At 41.6% G+C, this 17,327-nt stretch overlaps 1 protein-coding gene across 2 annotated transcripts; it reads left to right on the top strand.

The window, feature by feature from the left end:
* Nucleotides 1-143: 143 nt before the first annotated feature.
* Nucleotides 144-17,324, top strand: cep295 (centrosomal protein 295). Of its 2 annotated transcripts, XM_038692235.1 has the most exons (29): nucleotides 146-542; nucleotides 1,313-1,513; nucleotides 1,685-1,809; nucleotides 1,904-1,997; nucleotides 2,694-2,807; nucleotides 2,895-3,035; nucleotides 3,470-3,653; nucleotides 3,875-4,033; nucleotides 4,258-4,473; nucleotides 4,803-4,900; nucleotides 6,544-6,756; nucleotides 7,033-7,109; nucleotides 7,344-8,424; nucleotides 9,307-9,490; nucleotides 9,840-10,037; nucleotides 10,148-10,384; nucleotides 10,512-10,609; nucleotides 11,248-11,344; nucleotides 11,773-11,973; nucleotides 12,237-12,385; nucleotides 13,277-13,739; nucleotides 14,191-14,364; nucleotides 14,689-15,218; nucleotides 15,407-15,532; nucleotides 15,620-15,677; nucleotides 15,860-16,192; nucleotides 16,753-16,849; nucleotides 17,000-17,099; nucleotides 17,209-17,324. In XM_038692235.1, exons 1-29 carry the CDS (start codon nucleotides 444-446, stop codon nucleotides 17,245-17,247), a joined length of 5,886 nt encoding a protein of 1,961 aa, XP_038548163.1. In that variant the 5' UTR covers nucleotides 146-443; the 3' UTR covers nucleotides 17,248-17,324. The 2 variants fall into 2 exon arrangements, with proteins under 2 accessions (XP_038548164.1, XP_038548163.1); XM_038692236.1 differs by lacking the exons at nucleotides 15,407-15,532; nucleotides 15,620-15,677; nucleotides 15,860-16,192; ... (1 more) ...; nucleotides 17,000-17,099; nucleotides 17,209-17,324 and having other exon boundaries at nucleotides 144-542; nucleotides 14,191-14,384; nucleotides 14,689-14,905.
* The last annotated feature ends 3 nt before the right edge of the window (nucleotides 17,325-17,327 follow it).

Consider the following 17,327-nt stretch of genomic DNA (forward strand, 5'->3'; position numbering starts at 1 on the left):
TCGTTTTAATTTGCAGATGAAGTCGTCGTTTTTTGGTTTTATGTACTTTAGGTTAAAAATTATTTAAGACGCACATAACATGAGCAGGAACTTGTTAAGTCTCTGGTCGGAAACATTAGTAAGGGGACTGGCGGCGGGCAGTTTAAACCACCGGATGTGACGTTCAGGACAAAAACGTTCACTCGTTTGTTTCAGGTTGGCATGGGTTTCAGGTGATAAACAAAACATCTGGGCTGGATTTCACCTCATTTGGTCTTTCTGTAATGAATTCGCATTAGCTTTACTTTTTACTTTCTAAAATGTAATTTTAAGTCGTGATGGCTGTGAATGCCTGCGACACAGTGAAGCTAGCCAACGTTAGTTAGCACGGCTAACGGTGGAGCTAACGTTTCCTGCTGTTTTCTTTAGTTTTGGGGAAATGTCCAAAAGCACATTTGAAGAAAATGAAGAGAAAAGTGGCCAGATTAAGACTGAGCCCTAACGAAGAGGCTCGGATAATACGAGAGGAACATGAGAGGAGGAGAAAACTGCGAATACAGCAGGTAACTAACGTTAATGTCTGGTGATAATAACAACAACAGGCTTTCTGCTCCACTTTTTTAATGATAAACCGACAGACGTACAGAATTAACACAATGGATGTTTCATTAAAAAAAATATTATCAGTTAGACCAGGCTTAATGCTACTGTTGCACTGTGATCATGAGTATGTTTTGACATGGGTTGTTGTACCTTTAGCATACCTCAAATCTTTTTAATCTAAAGTGTATACACAGTATTCAAGTCACCATATGTGCTTTTGATGCGCTGCAATTGACATAAAGCCAAAAATCAGGCTGCCGCTTTATGGGAAGTAGCTGTTTTACACTTAATCTCTTTAAATGGCACAAATTAAAGAAACAGATACCCAGAAATCTGTTAAAAATAAAAAAAATATTTTTGGCAGTGGTAAAGTGTAATATTTTACTCTCCATATCATGTATTCTGTGGCTGTGAACATCACAGTTTTTTTTATTTATTTATTTTTACTATGAACTTATGGGATCTGTGCTTGATGTCTCTGGTCTCTGTTTCAAAGTCATGATGAACAGTTCTGAAACCAGCCTAGAGTGAATCTTATCAGCTCTGATTTGCTTTTATAAAGGAGCTTGGTTCTGGTTCAGTTTGTTGTTGTAATTTATGACACACTTTAAACAGCACATCTTGCTTTTTTTGAGCCACCTTTATGAAAAATACCCCTCTGGATAGTTTTCAAAATCAGATATTGTTTTAAGACTGAGTATGCATGTATATATTTTGTATTGAAAACCAGGTGCGGGAGCAGCAGAGGTACATCGCGCTGCAGATCCGCCGAGAGGTTGAGCATAGACGGCAGCGTGAGCTGGAGCAGCTGGAGGAACAGCTGAGGGAGGACTGGGAGCGACAGCAGAGGGAGAAACTCAACACACTGCAGATGTTATACCAGGAGAGCCTCCAGCTTCTCGGTCAGGGACACAGGAGTGCAAAAGAAAACGTAAGATAACATCTAAATCTCACTGAAACAGATAATCAAAGGCCAAACCAAGGAAAACGTCTTAAACCAAAATGTCAAGAAAACCATCACTTTATAATAGTTTGACTTGAAGATGTATACATTGTACAAATCATTAGATCTGTGTGTTGTCATTTTGATTTTATGCAAAAGGAACCCGACTTGGCAGCCATAGCTCAGAGAGAGGGGGAAAATCACACCAAAGCAGAGGAGCGTTATCGAGAAGCCCTGAAGGAGCTCAAATCACAGAAACTTAAAGACCATGAGAGGCACAGCCGGTGAGCAGCATCACAAACATTTGCATTTATAATCAATTATATTCAAATTACCAAATTAACAGAACATTGAGTCAATTCCTTTGCTTTTCTGTAGATCCATCAATGCCAGGAAGAAGGCATTACAGGTAGAAAAGGAAAGATCAGCAAAAGTAGCCAGCCTCCCACCTCCTCCTCCAAACCCCATTCAGGTGATTTTTCCAATCTGTAATAATAATTACTCACTGTTTTCCTGTTCTAAGTTGGCCTAATAGACCACCTGGATTTGGTAGGTGACATTTTAGTTTATGATAAGAATCAGTCAAATTAACGATTGTTAACAAAACAAGATGACACATCTAAAGATGTTTGTCTGTAGCCTGATAATCAGACTGAATTGCTCTTTGGTATCTCTTCATTATTTATTAATCTATTTGAATTGCTATAAAAATTGGAAATGTGGCTGTTGATTCAGAAGTCTGGACCAGCTTAGTCTATTTGTGGATTCATATGCCCATTCACAAATCATGTTTGTTTTGGCTTAGGCTCAGCCTTATTGTATCTACAAATTAGTGTTGCTACCATGTTAGAAAATATGTGAGAGAAAGGAAAAACAAGAGGAAGAAGCGGAAAAAAGCCCAAGAGAGACAGGATGTGCATAAAAGCTAAACATTACATAATCTGTATTTCATTGTGCTTACTTAAATAAAATAATACAAATTAAACTCCCAGCCACATTTAGATAGTCTGCTGCTGAACCCTGAAATGTTATTGTGTGTTTGTGATTTATCGCAAATATCAAACGTGTTTTATCTGAAGTGATTCTCTCCTAAGGCTGTGGTGTTAGAACACAAGTCGTACAGATCTGGGAAAAGTCAAGGTTACATCGTCTTTTCTTGCTCAAGCAGAACATCGATTTCAAGAAGCCACATGTGGTAAAGAAATCTGATGTGAGCGCTTTCGCTGCTACGCATTACCACATGCCTGAGAGCACAGTGGACCGAGAAGGAGACACAGAGCAGGTGATTCCAATTATTTTATGCACTTAAGCTCATGGTTTGTTAGTCCCCCTCCTTTCTGAGTTGTCTAATCTGTATATGTGTCTGCAGCCAAATGCCCATGAAGGAGCTGAGCTGGAGGCGAGGAGACTGCAGGACTTACAGAGGGAGGAAAAGAGGAGGCGAGAGGAGCAACTTGAGAAGGCTCGTCTCAGAGGGAAGCAGGCTCTGAGAAGGGAACATCTTGTGCAGGTACAACTTACTTGGTACCTCATGAGCCAATTGTTCACGTGTATTTGACAGATAATATGATGCTACTTGGTATCACTATTGCAAACACTTTTGACCAACAGCAGGACAACAGTATTTACAAAAGTAAGAAGACTACCCTTTTTAAGTAATAAAACGATTGTAGTGATGATTTGTATTGCTGGGCGTAAATGGATGTTTTGTCTGTATACTTGACACATTTGTCACATAAAAACAGAACCACGGTGATCCAAGATCCTAGTGCAGTTCTTCATAGGAAAATAATAAAATACATTTTCACTAAACATGTTTCATAGACTTGTATCAGAATGCCAAGGTGTCATGTAACTTGTGAAAAGAGAAAAGGAATGATCAGGATTAATAATATATCAAATGCAGCTTTTTGTGCCTGATGTGTTTTTGATGCTCTCCTTTAGGACCGTGAGCGCTTGCTTGTTGAACTGGAGCACCTGCAGCAGACAGACCTGCTGAGGAGGAGACAGCAGGTGTCACAGATGCCTGCTCAGATCTTCCAGCCTCTCTATAAGAGACAGGAGACGAGGGAGGACTTCCAGAGGGAGATGGAGTTTGCCTTTGAGGACATGTATACTGGAGAGAGGAGTAAGGACAGTTCAGCAGTGTAGTAATTTGCTATGAATGTATTTTGTAACAAGGATGTGTCACCGGTTTTCAGTAATTATGGCTTAGCTTAAAACCATCCAAATATAGAGCCAGAAGGTGGCAGTCTGTCAATGCGTTGAGCTTTTTTTGTATTTTTGTATTGTAAAATAGTGTCTAGTTTTAATGGAGCCTCATTAAACACCTACTGTGTCTGATCCCAGGGGTCAAAGGTGACCTGGTGGTCCAGCTCGTGCCTGAGCCTCTGCCAGCTCTGTCGACAAGCAGCCAGGACCAAGAGCTGGACGTCACACTGGATGAAACTGCCACATCGGGAACAGAAAACACACAACATGACACTGAGCAGGAAACATCTGCTCAAGGTGGAGAGAAGCACCAGATACACAGAAAAACTGACCTCATTAGTTTTAAGGGTTGTTACATTTGTTAAAAATGTTTACTGTGATATTATTTACATTTTATGTAAATTCTTCAGTCAAGTACAAGTATCTTATCGTTACAGCCCTGCAAACTATCTGTCTTGCGTGATAATCTGAACATAATTCATTCAAACTGCATTCAGCATTTTTATTTTTCTAACTTGCAGTGGAGCCCTCCAAACCTGCTCCTAGACGAGCGTTAAAGAAACTCCTGGATCGTATCAGGAGCCAGAGGAACCAGTTGACTGACCACGGAAGTCATGGGCCTGCAGCCGATTCACCGACCGCCATCACCGATCAGGTCCCAGAGCGGGACACAACCATCGACACAGGCTCTCTGACCAGCGAGGAGAAAGACAAATCGTCTGTCCACTCACCACCAGGTAAAACTGCAATGTATCAACTGTAATGAAATAAATCTAGGAGGCCATGCACAATCTGACAATTTCCCCCCTAGATACTCTCTTTTATCTGAGCTTTGGCATGTTCTAAATTTATATAAAATAATGATAATTATTGATATATAAAGATGTTATAAATATTTTTTAGATTTTTATCTATTTTAAAAACAAAACTGTATGGTCAAAGTGATGCAGTCCCACTGCTACTAAGCTGGGGGGGGGTTTTGGCTCTTTTCCAGTTTTGTTTTCCAGATATGCATCACAATTTAGTTTTTGTAAGATAATAATCATTTTGTATTTAATTCCACCAGCATCGGAGGCAACAGATCAGTCAACTGCAGCAGATATTCTACTTCCCGATGCACTTGCCAGCAGAAGTCATCAATTTGAAGAAGAACGAAAGAAAAGGGTACATCCTGAGTCCCATTTGTTTGCTACAGAGCAGGAATAATTTTAAACGTAAAGGTCAGGAGCAATGTCTGCTGCCATTCACAGGTAACCAGATTTAAATATGTGTACTAGAGCCCTACTGATGAATTGCCATTCCAATATTATCAGCCAATATGAGATAATTGCAGATAAATCGGTATCAGCTTATAAATGACAATAAAAAATGGAAACGTTGTATAGTTTGTCCACCAGAGGGCATTCTTGCAACTTCCCTATTGGCAACACAGTTTGCCACCAGTTCACATAGAAATTCACCACAAAACACAGCAATCAGCTGTGCTTTGGTTCAAAGAACTATTTATAACAATAAAGTTTATGTTTAAACTGCATTATATCATGTTATTTTGGTGAAGTCTCATAGCTTCATGAAATATATAATATAATAATAAAAGAAGAATATCACCCGATAGATTAGATTTCAAAATCCTGTCTTAAAAAAATCCTATATTGGTTGGGCTCTTGTGTCCTGTATATCCGGTGACAGTTGTTAGATCATATTGTAAGAACATATTGTGGAGACACTGGAAACATGCAGTATGCTGTAGGGATGAACAATTAATTAAAACTTTCTCAAACGCAATATGGCCTACTGCAATTTTCAAATTTCAGGACCTGCAAAAATTTTTAAAGGCTAGATGTGTGTCAAAATACAATTTTAAATTAAATATTGTCATGCTGTAGAGATGTCCTGCCTACTCATCACATTATACAAACATAAGAAAACATCTTTGTTTGGTACCGGTCCTTGCAAAAAATTAATGTTCCCACCAATATCATATCGCAATTTCAATATCAGCCATTGCAGTTTTTCTGTAATTCTTTCAAAATCGTTCAGCCCTATTGTGCAGTTATGCATAGGAACAAACATAACAATTAATTGTATTAATTTTTTGCAAATGCATTACATTAACTGACAAATAGTTAAACTATAAGAAGCAAAAGGTTGATACTTGAGTGCTGAGTTTTATGTCACACCAAGGTACCGGTAGTTAGCTAAACCTGTTCACAAAAAAGCCCTAATCCCAATTTTACAAAATCCCCTTAATCAGTATTCATTGTAGAGTTAAAGAGTTTTTTGTGATTGGTCAAAATGTATTGATCCAGGTGTTTGTCATTACTTAATTAGTCCAGCCTCTATCTAAAGCAGGAGTGTGTTGGGCTGGGAAGTCAAATTTTCAGAAGAGACTTCTGAGCTTGATTCCCTGTTCTGGGGGGCGACATTTAAAGTAAAGCTGAGCATAATGCAGGCTGAATGGAGATGAACACAGGAGCCACACTCAGGGCTGCAGTGAGAGGAAATCCTCTGAGGACTGCATTTCACAGGAGGAAGAGGTGCAGACTGAGAAGTACCTGCTTGCCTTGGTCCAGGGATTAGACAGATTGTATTATGTGGGCTCTTATTTTTCAAACTGCAAAGTCTCAACTTGCATTATCTTTAAAACAAATGATCCCTCAAAGGTTATTTTTTTTCCTCTACCTCACATTCAATATATACGGTCAATATTGACGCTTAGCTGAAAACTGGCTTTATGATCAACCTTATAGGTAAGGTGTGTTTGAAGTTTGGCAACAGACACTGTTTTCAAACCTATTTATGTCCAGGAAGAGGAGCTTGAGAGGGAGAAGCAGCAGCAGGTGGTGTTGCTCCAGGAACTAGAAGAGCAGAAGGCCAAATTAGAGCAGATGCTGATTGAGGCCCAGCAGGAGAGAGAACATCTGAAGGCTGCAGTGACCCAGGAAGTACCTATTAACCAAACGGAGGTAACTGTCCATGACCGGGAAGTCACCGCTGTTCCCCCTGGTCTAGCCACTGAGGTAGGCCCCTCTCATATTGTCTTAAATGGCAACTCACAATTATTTGATGTATTATTCTGAGTTAATAATCTGTGCCTGCTTGATAACAGATGTTTAAGGCTGCAATTTTATGCAGTCCAAATTATAGTATATGCCATTCTCAATAGTCCGGTTAAACTCTAATGTTTGCAGGTATCTTTTAAGATATCCTATTTAGTGTAATATTTAATTAGTGTCAACATATTACAGTTGCTTCAGTCTTGATTAATTCTTACCTCCTCCTCCTGCACTCTACAGCTGTTGCCTCCTGCAGGTAAAGATGAACATACCAGAAGGATTAAAGAATACCAACAGCGGCTGCTGGAACAAAACAGGTGTGTTTCTAAAGCCTGAAGACAAACTTGACTTGATTATCCAGTCACTTTCACCACTTTAACATGCAGTTATTCTGAGCAGATGACACAACAATTCAACCATCATATATAATGTTACTTTTAGGTTTTAGGATAGAGGGTGTCGAATGCTGGAAAGGATACTTTTACTTGAGGAACATTTGTGATATTTGGCTGTATGAATAAAATTGAACTGACCTTTTTATTTTATTTTAGAATTCACCAGAGGTCAGTAGAAGTTGCTCGCCAACGCCTGGAAGAATACCAGCGAGCTCTACAAATTCGTTACAACATCACCGCCACATCGTTACTGCCCACTGTCGTGCCTCCAGGCCTCATTCACCCGTCTCTGCAAAGTGCTCAGTCTGCGCATCTTCCAACTCCTCTGCAACTCCATACAAGTCGTGCAGTGCCGGCATTCACCCATGCCAAACCAAAAACCTCTGTGGAAGTTCCCACAAGAGAGTCTGACATGTTGTCCTCACTTCCCAGTCTTGCTGGCTCCAGTTTGATTGTTGGCTTCAATTTGCCGCCGGATGAAGTACAATCTATTTCGAACAGTTCCAGGGAGCAGAGACCAGCTGCCACCACCTGGTTGACTGACAAAATAATGGAGAGAGTAACAGAGCACCTTCCAGAGAGAGCGAGACTCACTTCGGTCAATACACAGCGACTGCCTTACAAACACTTTACAACACATCACTCAACCAGCATCCCTCTCCAGCCAACCTCCAATTCTATCCAAGCCGTTAGCCCGAGCATCAAACATGATGCACCTCTGGTTCCACAACATGCACCTGTTAAGCCTGGGACCTTGCTGCACGGCTCCCTGCAAACTGGATCCTTAAGCTCCAGAGAGGACGACATGGAAGTCCAGAGACGAGAGCTGCAGGAAGTCCAGAGACGAGTGCAGGAACAGAGGGAGGCACTGCACTTGAGGCAGCAGGCAGAGGAGAGGCAGAGACGAGAGCTGCAGGAAGTCCAGAGACGAGAGCTGCAGGAAGTCCAGAGACGAGAGCTGCAGGAAGTCCAGAGACGAGAGCTGCAGGAAGTCCAGAGACGAGAGCTGCAGGAAGTCCAGAGACGAGAGCTGCAGGAAGTCCAGAGACGAGTGCAGGAGCAGAGGGAGGCACTGCACTTGAGGCAGCAGGCAGAGGAGAGGCAGAGACGAGAGCTGCAGGAGCAGAGGGAGGCGCTGAGGCAGCAGGCAGAGGAGAGGCAAAGACAGGAGGTGGAGATGGAGCAGATGAGACAGCAAAAAGAGACGCTGCAGGCTCTGATTCATACTGATGCGCAAGTAAGTGAGGGGACTGCCTTGGTGTCTGTTACAGTAGACAAATCGTAGTTTGTTTGTAAATCTAAGATAAAACAGCAGAACAAAGTAATGGGTGCACAGATTTTATTTTCTGAATACTGAGCAATGATGTGAAATTACTAAACCTGAACTGTATTTAATCTAAATACACTATGAGGGTTTCTACACTTGAACTGAGCTCAGGGAGTCTGACTCTCCTTTAATGACTGTGTGTGTGCGCACGCTGTCTGTGTGGAGTGAGTATTTAACAGTGTAATTCTGTGTAGTGTGGGTGGGTGTGTGTGTGTGTGTGGGGGGGGGGTTGCCTGCCTGTCTGTCCATATGGAGTGAATGTGCATATAAAAGTGTAATTCTGAGTATGTCTTTGTGTGGAAAGGTTTGTTTCTGTATTCTGAGCAATGATGTGAAATCACTGGACCTGAACTGTATTTAATCTATATACATTTTATGAGGGTTTCTACACTTGAACTGAGCTCAGTGAGTCTGTATAAATTAATATTATATTCATATACTGAATACAAATTTAAGTCATTTCACTACAGATAAACTGCTTTACTAAAAGGAAAAAGTGTGACTGTCTAGACTGCTGAACATTTAAAATATGTCTCTTTAAAATGAGTTGATTTAAATCACTTCAGTTTTGTATATCTCCTTTTTATGGCATGTATGTCGGTCTGTACATAGGCCTCCTGATTCTGGAGAAACGACAGTATGAAGTAATTAGTGGAGAGACCCCCATCCCAAGCTGAAATGTTTGTGGTCTCCTCATTTTGTGACGCAACTCTGCTGAATTGCCCTTTTTGAATATTGTGGCAGAATTACAAGACATGAAAACAACTTTCTTGATGTATTTGTCATCCACAGCCAGTTACAGAGGCTGCCAGTGAAGTGTTGGTTTCAGAGAACATCGGTCAGATCCGCCTCAAATTACTTGCGTCTCTGCTGAGGGCAATAGAGGAGACTAATGGAGGAACTTTATCGCACCTAGAAGACCCCCAGGAGAAAGATGGCTCCCCTCAACAGCCGCCATCTAACAGTGGTGACATGGGTAAGTAACACGTTAGATAGTTTGGTTTATTTTACTTTTTTTCATCTTTGAGACAGTTTCATAATTTTGGAAAATTGTTTTCTTACTAAATTACCCTTTTTCTATTTGTGATCTTGTGAAAATATCCTGCTGATCTGAAGTGCCATGTTGTTTCGTTAATTGGATGAATTTACACATTTAAACTCCAACTTATAAAACATGTTGTTTTTAATTATCTAGTGGCATTAGAAGGCATTACTGTAGTTTTTAATTAGTGTTATGCATCAATATCCCTATCACTGGGAATTAAAGGCACTATAAATCACTGCAGTTTCATTAAAATCTGAACTTTTATTTAATTTTCCATAAGATCCCATTTCTCAGAGCAACGTTCCTGCTCGACCTGCCCCAGAGTCGGTCCCTCCTTCAGGACACCACCTCCATCCTCGAGCAGCAAAGCCCCCGGTGACTCGCGTCAGGCTCGGCATCCCGGAGATGATGACTGAACAACATGAGCTCAGTGCTATTCAAGAAGTGGAGACGCCGGTCAACACCAGCCAAGTTGCAGGTCAGCTTAGTCCCAGAAACACATGAATAACGGACCGTTTTATTACATGCCCAAACTAGCTATGGAGAGGAATATCAGTTGACTGGATTGTTGGCGTTTCCTATCTCCAGGCCCAGAGGAGAGTGTGATGGTTCCTTCACACAGTGTTGCATGGGATCTGCAGGAGGAATCGGAATCATCTGTGTCCTCTGACAGGACTCTGCAGACACCCTCTTGGTCCAGCAGTGGGCAGCAGACTGCTGAAAGGACAACCAGCTCTGGGGCGAGCTCAACGAGATCCAACCATCTCATCTGGAGAGAGAGGCTGTTGATGGGGGCAGGAACCTCTCCAGAATCCTCAGAGTCTGGTATGTAGAGGGTTGGTGAAGAGTGGTGAGATGAGGAATACAAATGTGAGAAAATGGTTGTATTTGATTAGAAAATAATAGATTGAAAATTAAGAAATTTCCACTTGGTTGGAACTTTGTTTTCCAGATTCAGTCCTGAGAATATTCTCACCGCTTTCCTCCGACTCTGGGAGAGGAGCAGATTACTCCGGTCCTGGAATCACAAGCTACAGATCCCCCACAGAGGTAACCGATGCCAGCTGAAGATGTACAACTATAACTTGTGATTTATCCTATGCAGTTCCAATTTTAGTAATTGTGCCCACGTGTTAACATCGTTCTGTACAAACACATGCATTTCATTGCATAATGGCACAGCGTCTTCTGCATTTTAATACTCTGAGATTCACATGTTGTGGATCAATGATGAAAATTAGCCAAATCTGAGCATTATCTGCCTCAGCCTATGATTATGCCAGAGAAGCTTTTTCTGTCTGTATGGAGTGTGTGTGTGTGTGTGTGTATGTTTGTGTCTGTAAACTGAGCGATGATGTGAAATTACTTTACCTGAAGTGTATTTAATCTAAATACATTTCATGAGGGATTCTACACTTGAACTGAGCTCAGGGAGTCTGACTGTCCTTTAAGTGTGTGTGTGTGTGTGTGTGTGTGTGTTCTGTATACTGAGCAATGAAGTAAAATTACTGGACCTGAACTGTATTTAATTTAAATACATTTCATGAGGGTAGGCAATAGCATGATTAATTTAGAAAAAGAAGACTGCTGAAAATTAAAATGACAAAAAAATAGAATGCGTCTTAAAATGTTTTGAAGAAATTTGAATCACTCCAGTTTTGTCTATCTCCACTCTTCATGTGTGTCAGTCTGTACATAGGCCTCCTGATTCTGACTGCCTCTCCTCCACCACCATCTCCACCGGCAGCTACATCACCACCGATCCGGAGCAAAACTTAAACACTGGTGAGGGACAGCAGAAGCGTCTTGTTCCTGATTTTGACCATGTGGTTGATATGCGCTGTGAATTTTGTGCATTCCAGCAATACAAAAAACATCAGAAAAGTATCCTGTGCAGCTTTTACAGATGGAACTGAAGTATTTAGATCATTTTACCAACATTTAATAGAGAATCTGACTCTGTACCCTTTTTTTAATTGTAAACATTACTATGGGACCTGTTGGAATATGCTTCAGTTCTGCAGGCAGTTGGACCTGTTGGCTGCTGCTGTATATTAATGTGGTTTGTTATGTCTGTGCATCTTAAAGGGGACAATATGAGGTACAGTACATGGGACCTACACTTTATATACTCTAGGCAGCGTGCTAGTTGTGTGTGTAACTTTTGTTATACCCTAAATCTGCTCTCCTGTCTTTACCCACCTCTTCATTAGATAAATCCCCGCCCCTCAGACGTGCAGAACAAGGACGAGGAGCAGGTTTACTCAACGACTCCTCTCCATCTGGTCAAAGCGTCTGTATTAATGATGGTTCGGCTGTAGACTCTGTATTTAATGACAGCAGCATCCAGCGCATTATAGACCGATACACAAGGGAGCTTAACATCTCCCTCAGCACCACTGGGAAAACCACAGGTATGTTACACATACTGCACACATTTATACCAAGAATACCCCCTCTCTCTTTTATTTGGCAGATTGATAGCAGTCGTCACATCTGTGCCCTGGCATTACTTTGCTGCCATGCTTTTAAACACATTGGCAAGTGAGAGAGTACAAGTTCAGCGTTGGAAGTTTGTACTACATGTCCTTTTCACACCTGGCAAATCGCTGTGTGAAATGGATGTTATTAGCCGTACTACCAGAATATCTTCATAAAGTTTCTTGTTTATCTGCAGACACTGAAGGCTCATATGTGGAGGAACATGACTCTTTAGTTTCTCAGCAGTCTTTGGTTCGAGTTGCAGAGGAGGGAGAGGAGGATGAAGGCTCTACTGATCGTCATTCTCTTCCCTCAGACGCAGCAGGAGCACAGAGGAGGAGCCTGGTCAGTGCCTCACAAACCACAATGTTTTACCTTGTAACACTGCAGTGGCCACTTGAGAAAATATTAAGTTAACAACAAACTTGTACTTAAAGGAATTATAAACTGTACAGTATATGGCTTGCTGATTGAGTCGATCATGTTACTTGAGCTGGCAGCTCTGAACAGTTTGACGCAGTTTCTCTGGTGTATTTTCCATTTTATTTCACACTTCAGAATCCGCTTTAGTGGCCAAGTATGTGTACACATACAAGGAATGTGACTCCAGTTGAATGTTACAATGTCCCAAGAACTAAACTCAGCAAAAAAAGAAACGTCCCTTTTTCAGGACACTGTATTTTAAAGATAATTCTGTAAAAATCCGAGTAACTTCACAGCTCTTTATTGTAAAAGGGTGTCTTCCGTGCTTGTTTAATGAACCATAAACAATTGATGAACGTGCACCTGTGGAACGTGCAGACGGTAGGCAATTAAGGTCACAGAAATAGAAACTTAGAACACTAAAGAGACCTCTCTACTGACTCAGACAGATGCCCAGGGTCCCTTCATATTTGCGTGAACATGCCTCAGGTATGCTGCAAGGGGGCAGTAGGACTGCCGGTGTTGCCAGGGCAATAAACTGCAATATCATTTCAGTTACTAACATTTCTGTGAAACTTTGTTCAGTTTATGTCTTAGTTGATTAATCTTTTTATGTTCATACAAATATTTACTTGTATATGCATTTACACTGAAAATGAAAAGCAGTTGTAAGTGAGAGGACGTTTCAGTTTGTGCTGAGTATATTTACAGGAAGAAAGAAATAAACCTACAGGTTATAACTTACATTCGTCAGTTCTAAGATTTTTTTTTCCTGGAAAATACCAGCCTTCAGTTTATTTGTTTTTGCTATAGGAATGGGACAGTACAGTGAATACAAATTTGGAGCGCATCCCATGCGAGGACCCTTCACTGGCTGAGGACCAAGAGCAGGACTCTTTCAGACCTCTGATTGGTCAGCTGATGGATCAGTCATCCTGTCTCGCTGCCGATCACAGGGACTCGGCCATGGAACAACTGGTCGGTCATCCATCAGCTCAGTCGTCCATGATTGGTCAGCAACCAGGTCCGCCGGTTTCGGTGAGCTTGGATCAAGCTGGATGGGACTCCACTCTGAGTCGGATGATTGGTCGACTCTCCCATCAGTCCAGCTCTCATTGGCTGAGTGGTGGGCAGGACTTTTATGCAGGCCAGCTGATGGGTCAGATGGCGTCAGAGCAGTCGACCACATGGCTGGATGGAAGTCGGGAGGAGAGCCGGATGAGACCACTGGTTGGGGAGCTGGACGAGTCTGCTGGCCAGCACAGTGGAAGCTCAGGTAAATTGGATTGTATGGGGTAACTGAAATGTGCACTACGGTTTCAAATTATTAGTGGACTATAAGATTGACAATGACCAGTTGTCAGTGTTGTTACACAATTAATTGATACATGGAAATTAATTCATCAAATGACAGTGAATCCTCATATCACGTAGCTCAGTATGCAATTAGTACAGCTGAATTCAAATTGTGATAAAATGATTTGCCCTGAGCTACTGCAGTAACATTGCCTGCACTGCCAGTTTATATCAACATATGTAATGACTTCTCTCAGTTGTCTCACATGTCCACTATGGTCAGGTTTGACATGCTCATTCAATTTGAGATTATTGTTGTGATTTGGCGCTATATAAATAAAAGAGCAGGTCTAGACCGTACTCTGTGATATTATTGAAAGAAATCTATCAACTTTCTGAAAGTTTAACATCAACTCATCTACGGTTTGTAGATGAAAGGACCCATGTGGATCTTGGTGTCTCAACTGAGGCCAGTGTGCCGTCATACCCAGTGTTGCCTCCTGAAGCCTCGTCGCACAGTGCCTCGGGTGTGAATCCACATCCACAGGACCAGACACTGCAGAACCAAACCAGTCCAATGGACCTGGACCCGGAGAGGACTGAAGGTGAGGTGTTAAATGTTCAGGTAATTACAGCCAATTTCAAAATAACCCAAGACATTATGCTGGTTAAATAAGAGGGGTATATTCTCATCATGCACAATATGTATATCTACAGAGCAGAAGGGAGTTACAAACTTAATTTCACTTTCCTTGCTGTAATGTGAGTGACAAATCTACTTTCTACAGTCTGTTTGTAGCTCAAGAGAAAGTTTAACTTGGGGAACCACTTATGTTTAAGTCTTCTATCTTGTATTTGCATGTTTATTTCTTACACTTTTTCTTCTAACCTTAACTGTGCGTTATGTGCATGTTTATTCCCATTTTCAGTGTTTCCAGGTTCAGACTCATTCCACCCACTACTGGCTGAGGTCACTCATAATGAAACAGCAGAACCCTCCATGATATTTCACCTGCCAGATCACGACGTGCCTCCGTCTCCTGAAGGACAGCCAGCCAACGGGGAACGCAGTGTTTCCACACCTTCTGAAGAGTTTGAGACCCACGATGATTCTTCTGTTGAGTCTGAACAGTCTCCTGAGCGCCTTAGAACAGAGCATCCTTCCAGCTGCTTGAACGCTTCCCCTGCCTTACATGAATCTTTCTCCCAGCTCATCACCTCCCAGCACAATATCCATGAATCTGTTGTGGAGCTAACAGCTCTGAGTCTGTCAGCTTTAACCTTGTGTGATGCACCTACTATGAGCGTGCCGCAGCCAGATGGAGTGGGTGCAGATAGAAGCTGCATTTCTAGAAGACAAGGAGATGCAGTCCCATCCAGCGGTCTCTGTGATAGAGAACTGAAGTCTGGGCAGGGTTCAAACCTGACAAATGCAATTCCTGTCTCAGAGAAGATATTGGTACGATCACGTGTTTTTGTTCACCTTGATAAACTTTGAAAAAGCATCATGTCTGACCGTTGAGGTGCTAAATAAGGCAACACTACGTAGTTTGGTCATGCCTCCTATTTCTTTTTTTTTTTACTTTTATATCTTGTGTGTTATGTCACTGGCTGAGTTGTGCACTAGTCATTTCTCCCGGTTATCAGGAAGCTGCCAGTGAGAAGGGAATCCTGGAGCAGTCAGAGATAACACTGGTGAGTCTGACCGATACCACATTGCAGGACCAAGAGACCATCACTGATGAGGAAGGACAGAAAGGCCAAGAGACAGAGGTGACTGTACGGTTATGAAAATGTCATGACTTGGTTTCAGCAGCAGGTGTCTTTCTGATCTTTGAACCCAAACCGTGTCTTCTATAGGGGTCAGAATCCACGTTACCTGATGAGACTCCGGAGGACAAGAACCAAACGCAACCAGGTAACATCACATCTGCTGCAGACTAAATATATCTAGCTGAAATATAACGTTAGGAGTGCTGCATGGGCGAGATTGCTGCTTCAGATTTAAATATGGATGTGATCAGCAACAAAAAAGAAACACTACTCAAACTAATTAAACAATCTTTGAATGAGCCTTCCGGTTTCCTTCCCCACATTCAGTGACACTCCTGGAGTTTCAGTGGGGTCCCAGCGGAGGCCTGGAGGAGGTCTGCCAGCAGAAGCGCAGAGCTTTGCTCCAGAGATCATCCCAAAGGGTGGAGGAAATCAAGGCCAAACGGGGTCTTGCCAAGACTCAACCTGAGATCCAAGCCCCATCTAAAGCCAGAGAGCAGTCTAAAACTAAGGACTCCAAATCAGTTACCTGTAAGTCAAAGACTAAGTCGGACCACCAACACAAAACTAATACCAAGTCAAAGGGAGAACAGGCTGAGCAGCATCAAACGGAGAAATCTGGCTTCATCAAGCAGAAGAGGCCCCAGCTTCCTCCTCCAGGTATCTCAACTTTACACTATTGGACACTTAAAGTAACACGAGCACTACATTTGTATTTATACCCACTGAAAGTGTGAATAAACAACCGGTCAGAAAAATAGATTGTGTACTAAATAGACAATCAGCCACTCGGAGCTGTGTATTAGACCCTGTTCTACTATTACTGCAAAGTTAATGAGGATAAAGTTCAGGTCACGATGTATTGAGAGATAACTTCAACAAAGAGGAACTATACAACTCTGGTTTTGCTTTTGTTAAGTGCAGCATAATGATATTTAACTATTAATCTGAAATCAATTATTTATCTGTACTGTGCTTTCTAAGAATGCCTACCCCAAAATGTCAAAGTTGTAAACGGTGCGCTCGATTTAGGATGCCAATACTTTCACTGCCATGACACACTATTGGCTCTTTGTTATTTCTGTCTTGAGCAAAATAAGAACTTAAGCCTCCTCTACACGTAATCCATAAGTCAGTGCCTTGTAAAGTTGTCAACAACTGTAGCAGAGGCATTAACCTACTGCAACAATCTGCGTAACAAATGTTCTTTGTCCCCTCAGTGAGTGATTCCAGGCTGACAAAAGTGGATGAGGTGAAGATCTGCACAACTGAGCAAAGGAAACAAGATGTTTCCAAGATGCACCAGAGAACTCAGAGGTACTACTAAAACTATTTTTTTTTTAAACATGTACACTGTAAATGTTTATCTGTATTAGTATACACCAAAGCAGAGGTGGCTCTGAATGTTTTTCAGCCACAGATTAAGAAGAGTCATTTGTTTTAAATCTAAAACATGTGCTTCTGCAGACTGTATGAGCAGCTGGAGGAGGTGACGCATCAGAAAGCAATCAGGAGTAGACAGGAAGTTTATGCAAAAAACCGACTGAAGGCCAAGGAGTTCCACCAGGTAAAACAATGAGTGTCTGAGAAGTTTTTAAAGACAATATGCTAATTGAAGAACTGCGGGCACCAAACGTTTAAAAAATAAAAAATTCTCTCTCTCTCTCTCTCTACAGAAAACCTTACAGAAGCTTCGTGCCAAGCAGAATCAATAGTGATTAACATTGAATGTTACTTTTATATATTTAATTTATTTTGTAAAGTTTTTACCAATAAAGCATTTTATAATCTACTT

The sequence above is a fragment of the Micropterus salmoides genome, unplaced genomic scaffold, assembly GCF_014851395.1.
Source record: "Micropterus salmoides isolate LMB-PRFRI ecotype aquatic unplaced genomic scaffold, ASM1485139v1 Ms_hic_scaffold_3, whole genome shotgun sequence".
NCBI classification, from domain to species: domain Eukaryota; kingdom Metazoa; phylum Chordata; class Actinopteri; order Centrarchiformes; family Centrarchidae; genus Micropterus; species Micropterus salmoides.

Coding starts and splice junctions, on each gene's coding strand:
- cep295 (XM_038692235.1), top strand. CDS start 444: ATGAAGAGAAAAGTGGCCAGATTAAGACTGAGCCCTAACGAAGAGGCT. Junction 2,808..2,894: donor GAGAAGGAGACACAGAGCAG/GTGATTCCAATT, acceptor ATGTGTCTGCAG/CCAAATGCCCATGAAGGAGC. Junction 15,533..15,619: donor AGAAAGGCCAAGAGACAGAG/GTGACTGTACGG, acceptor TGTCTTCTATAG/GGGTCAGAATCCACGTTACC.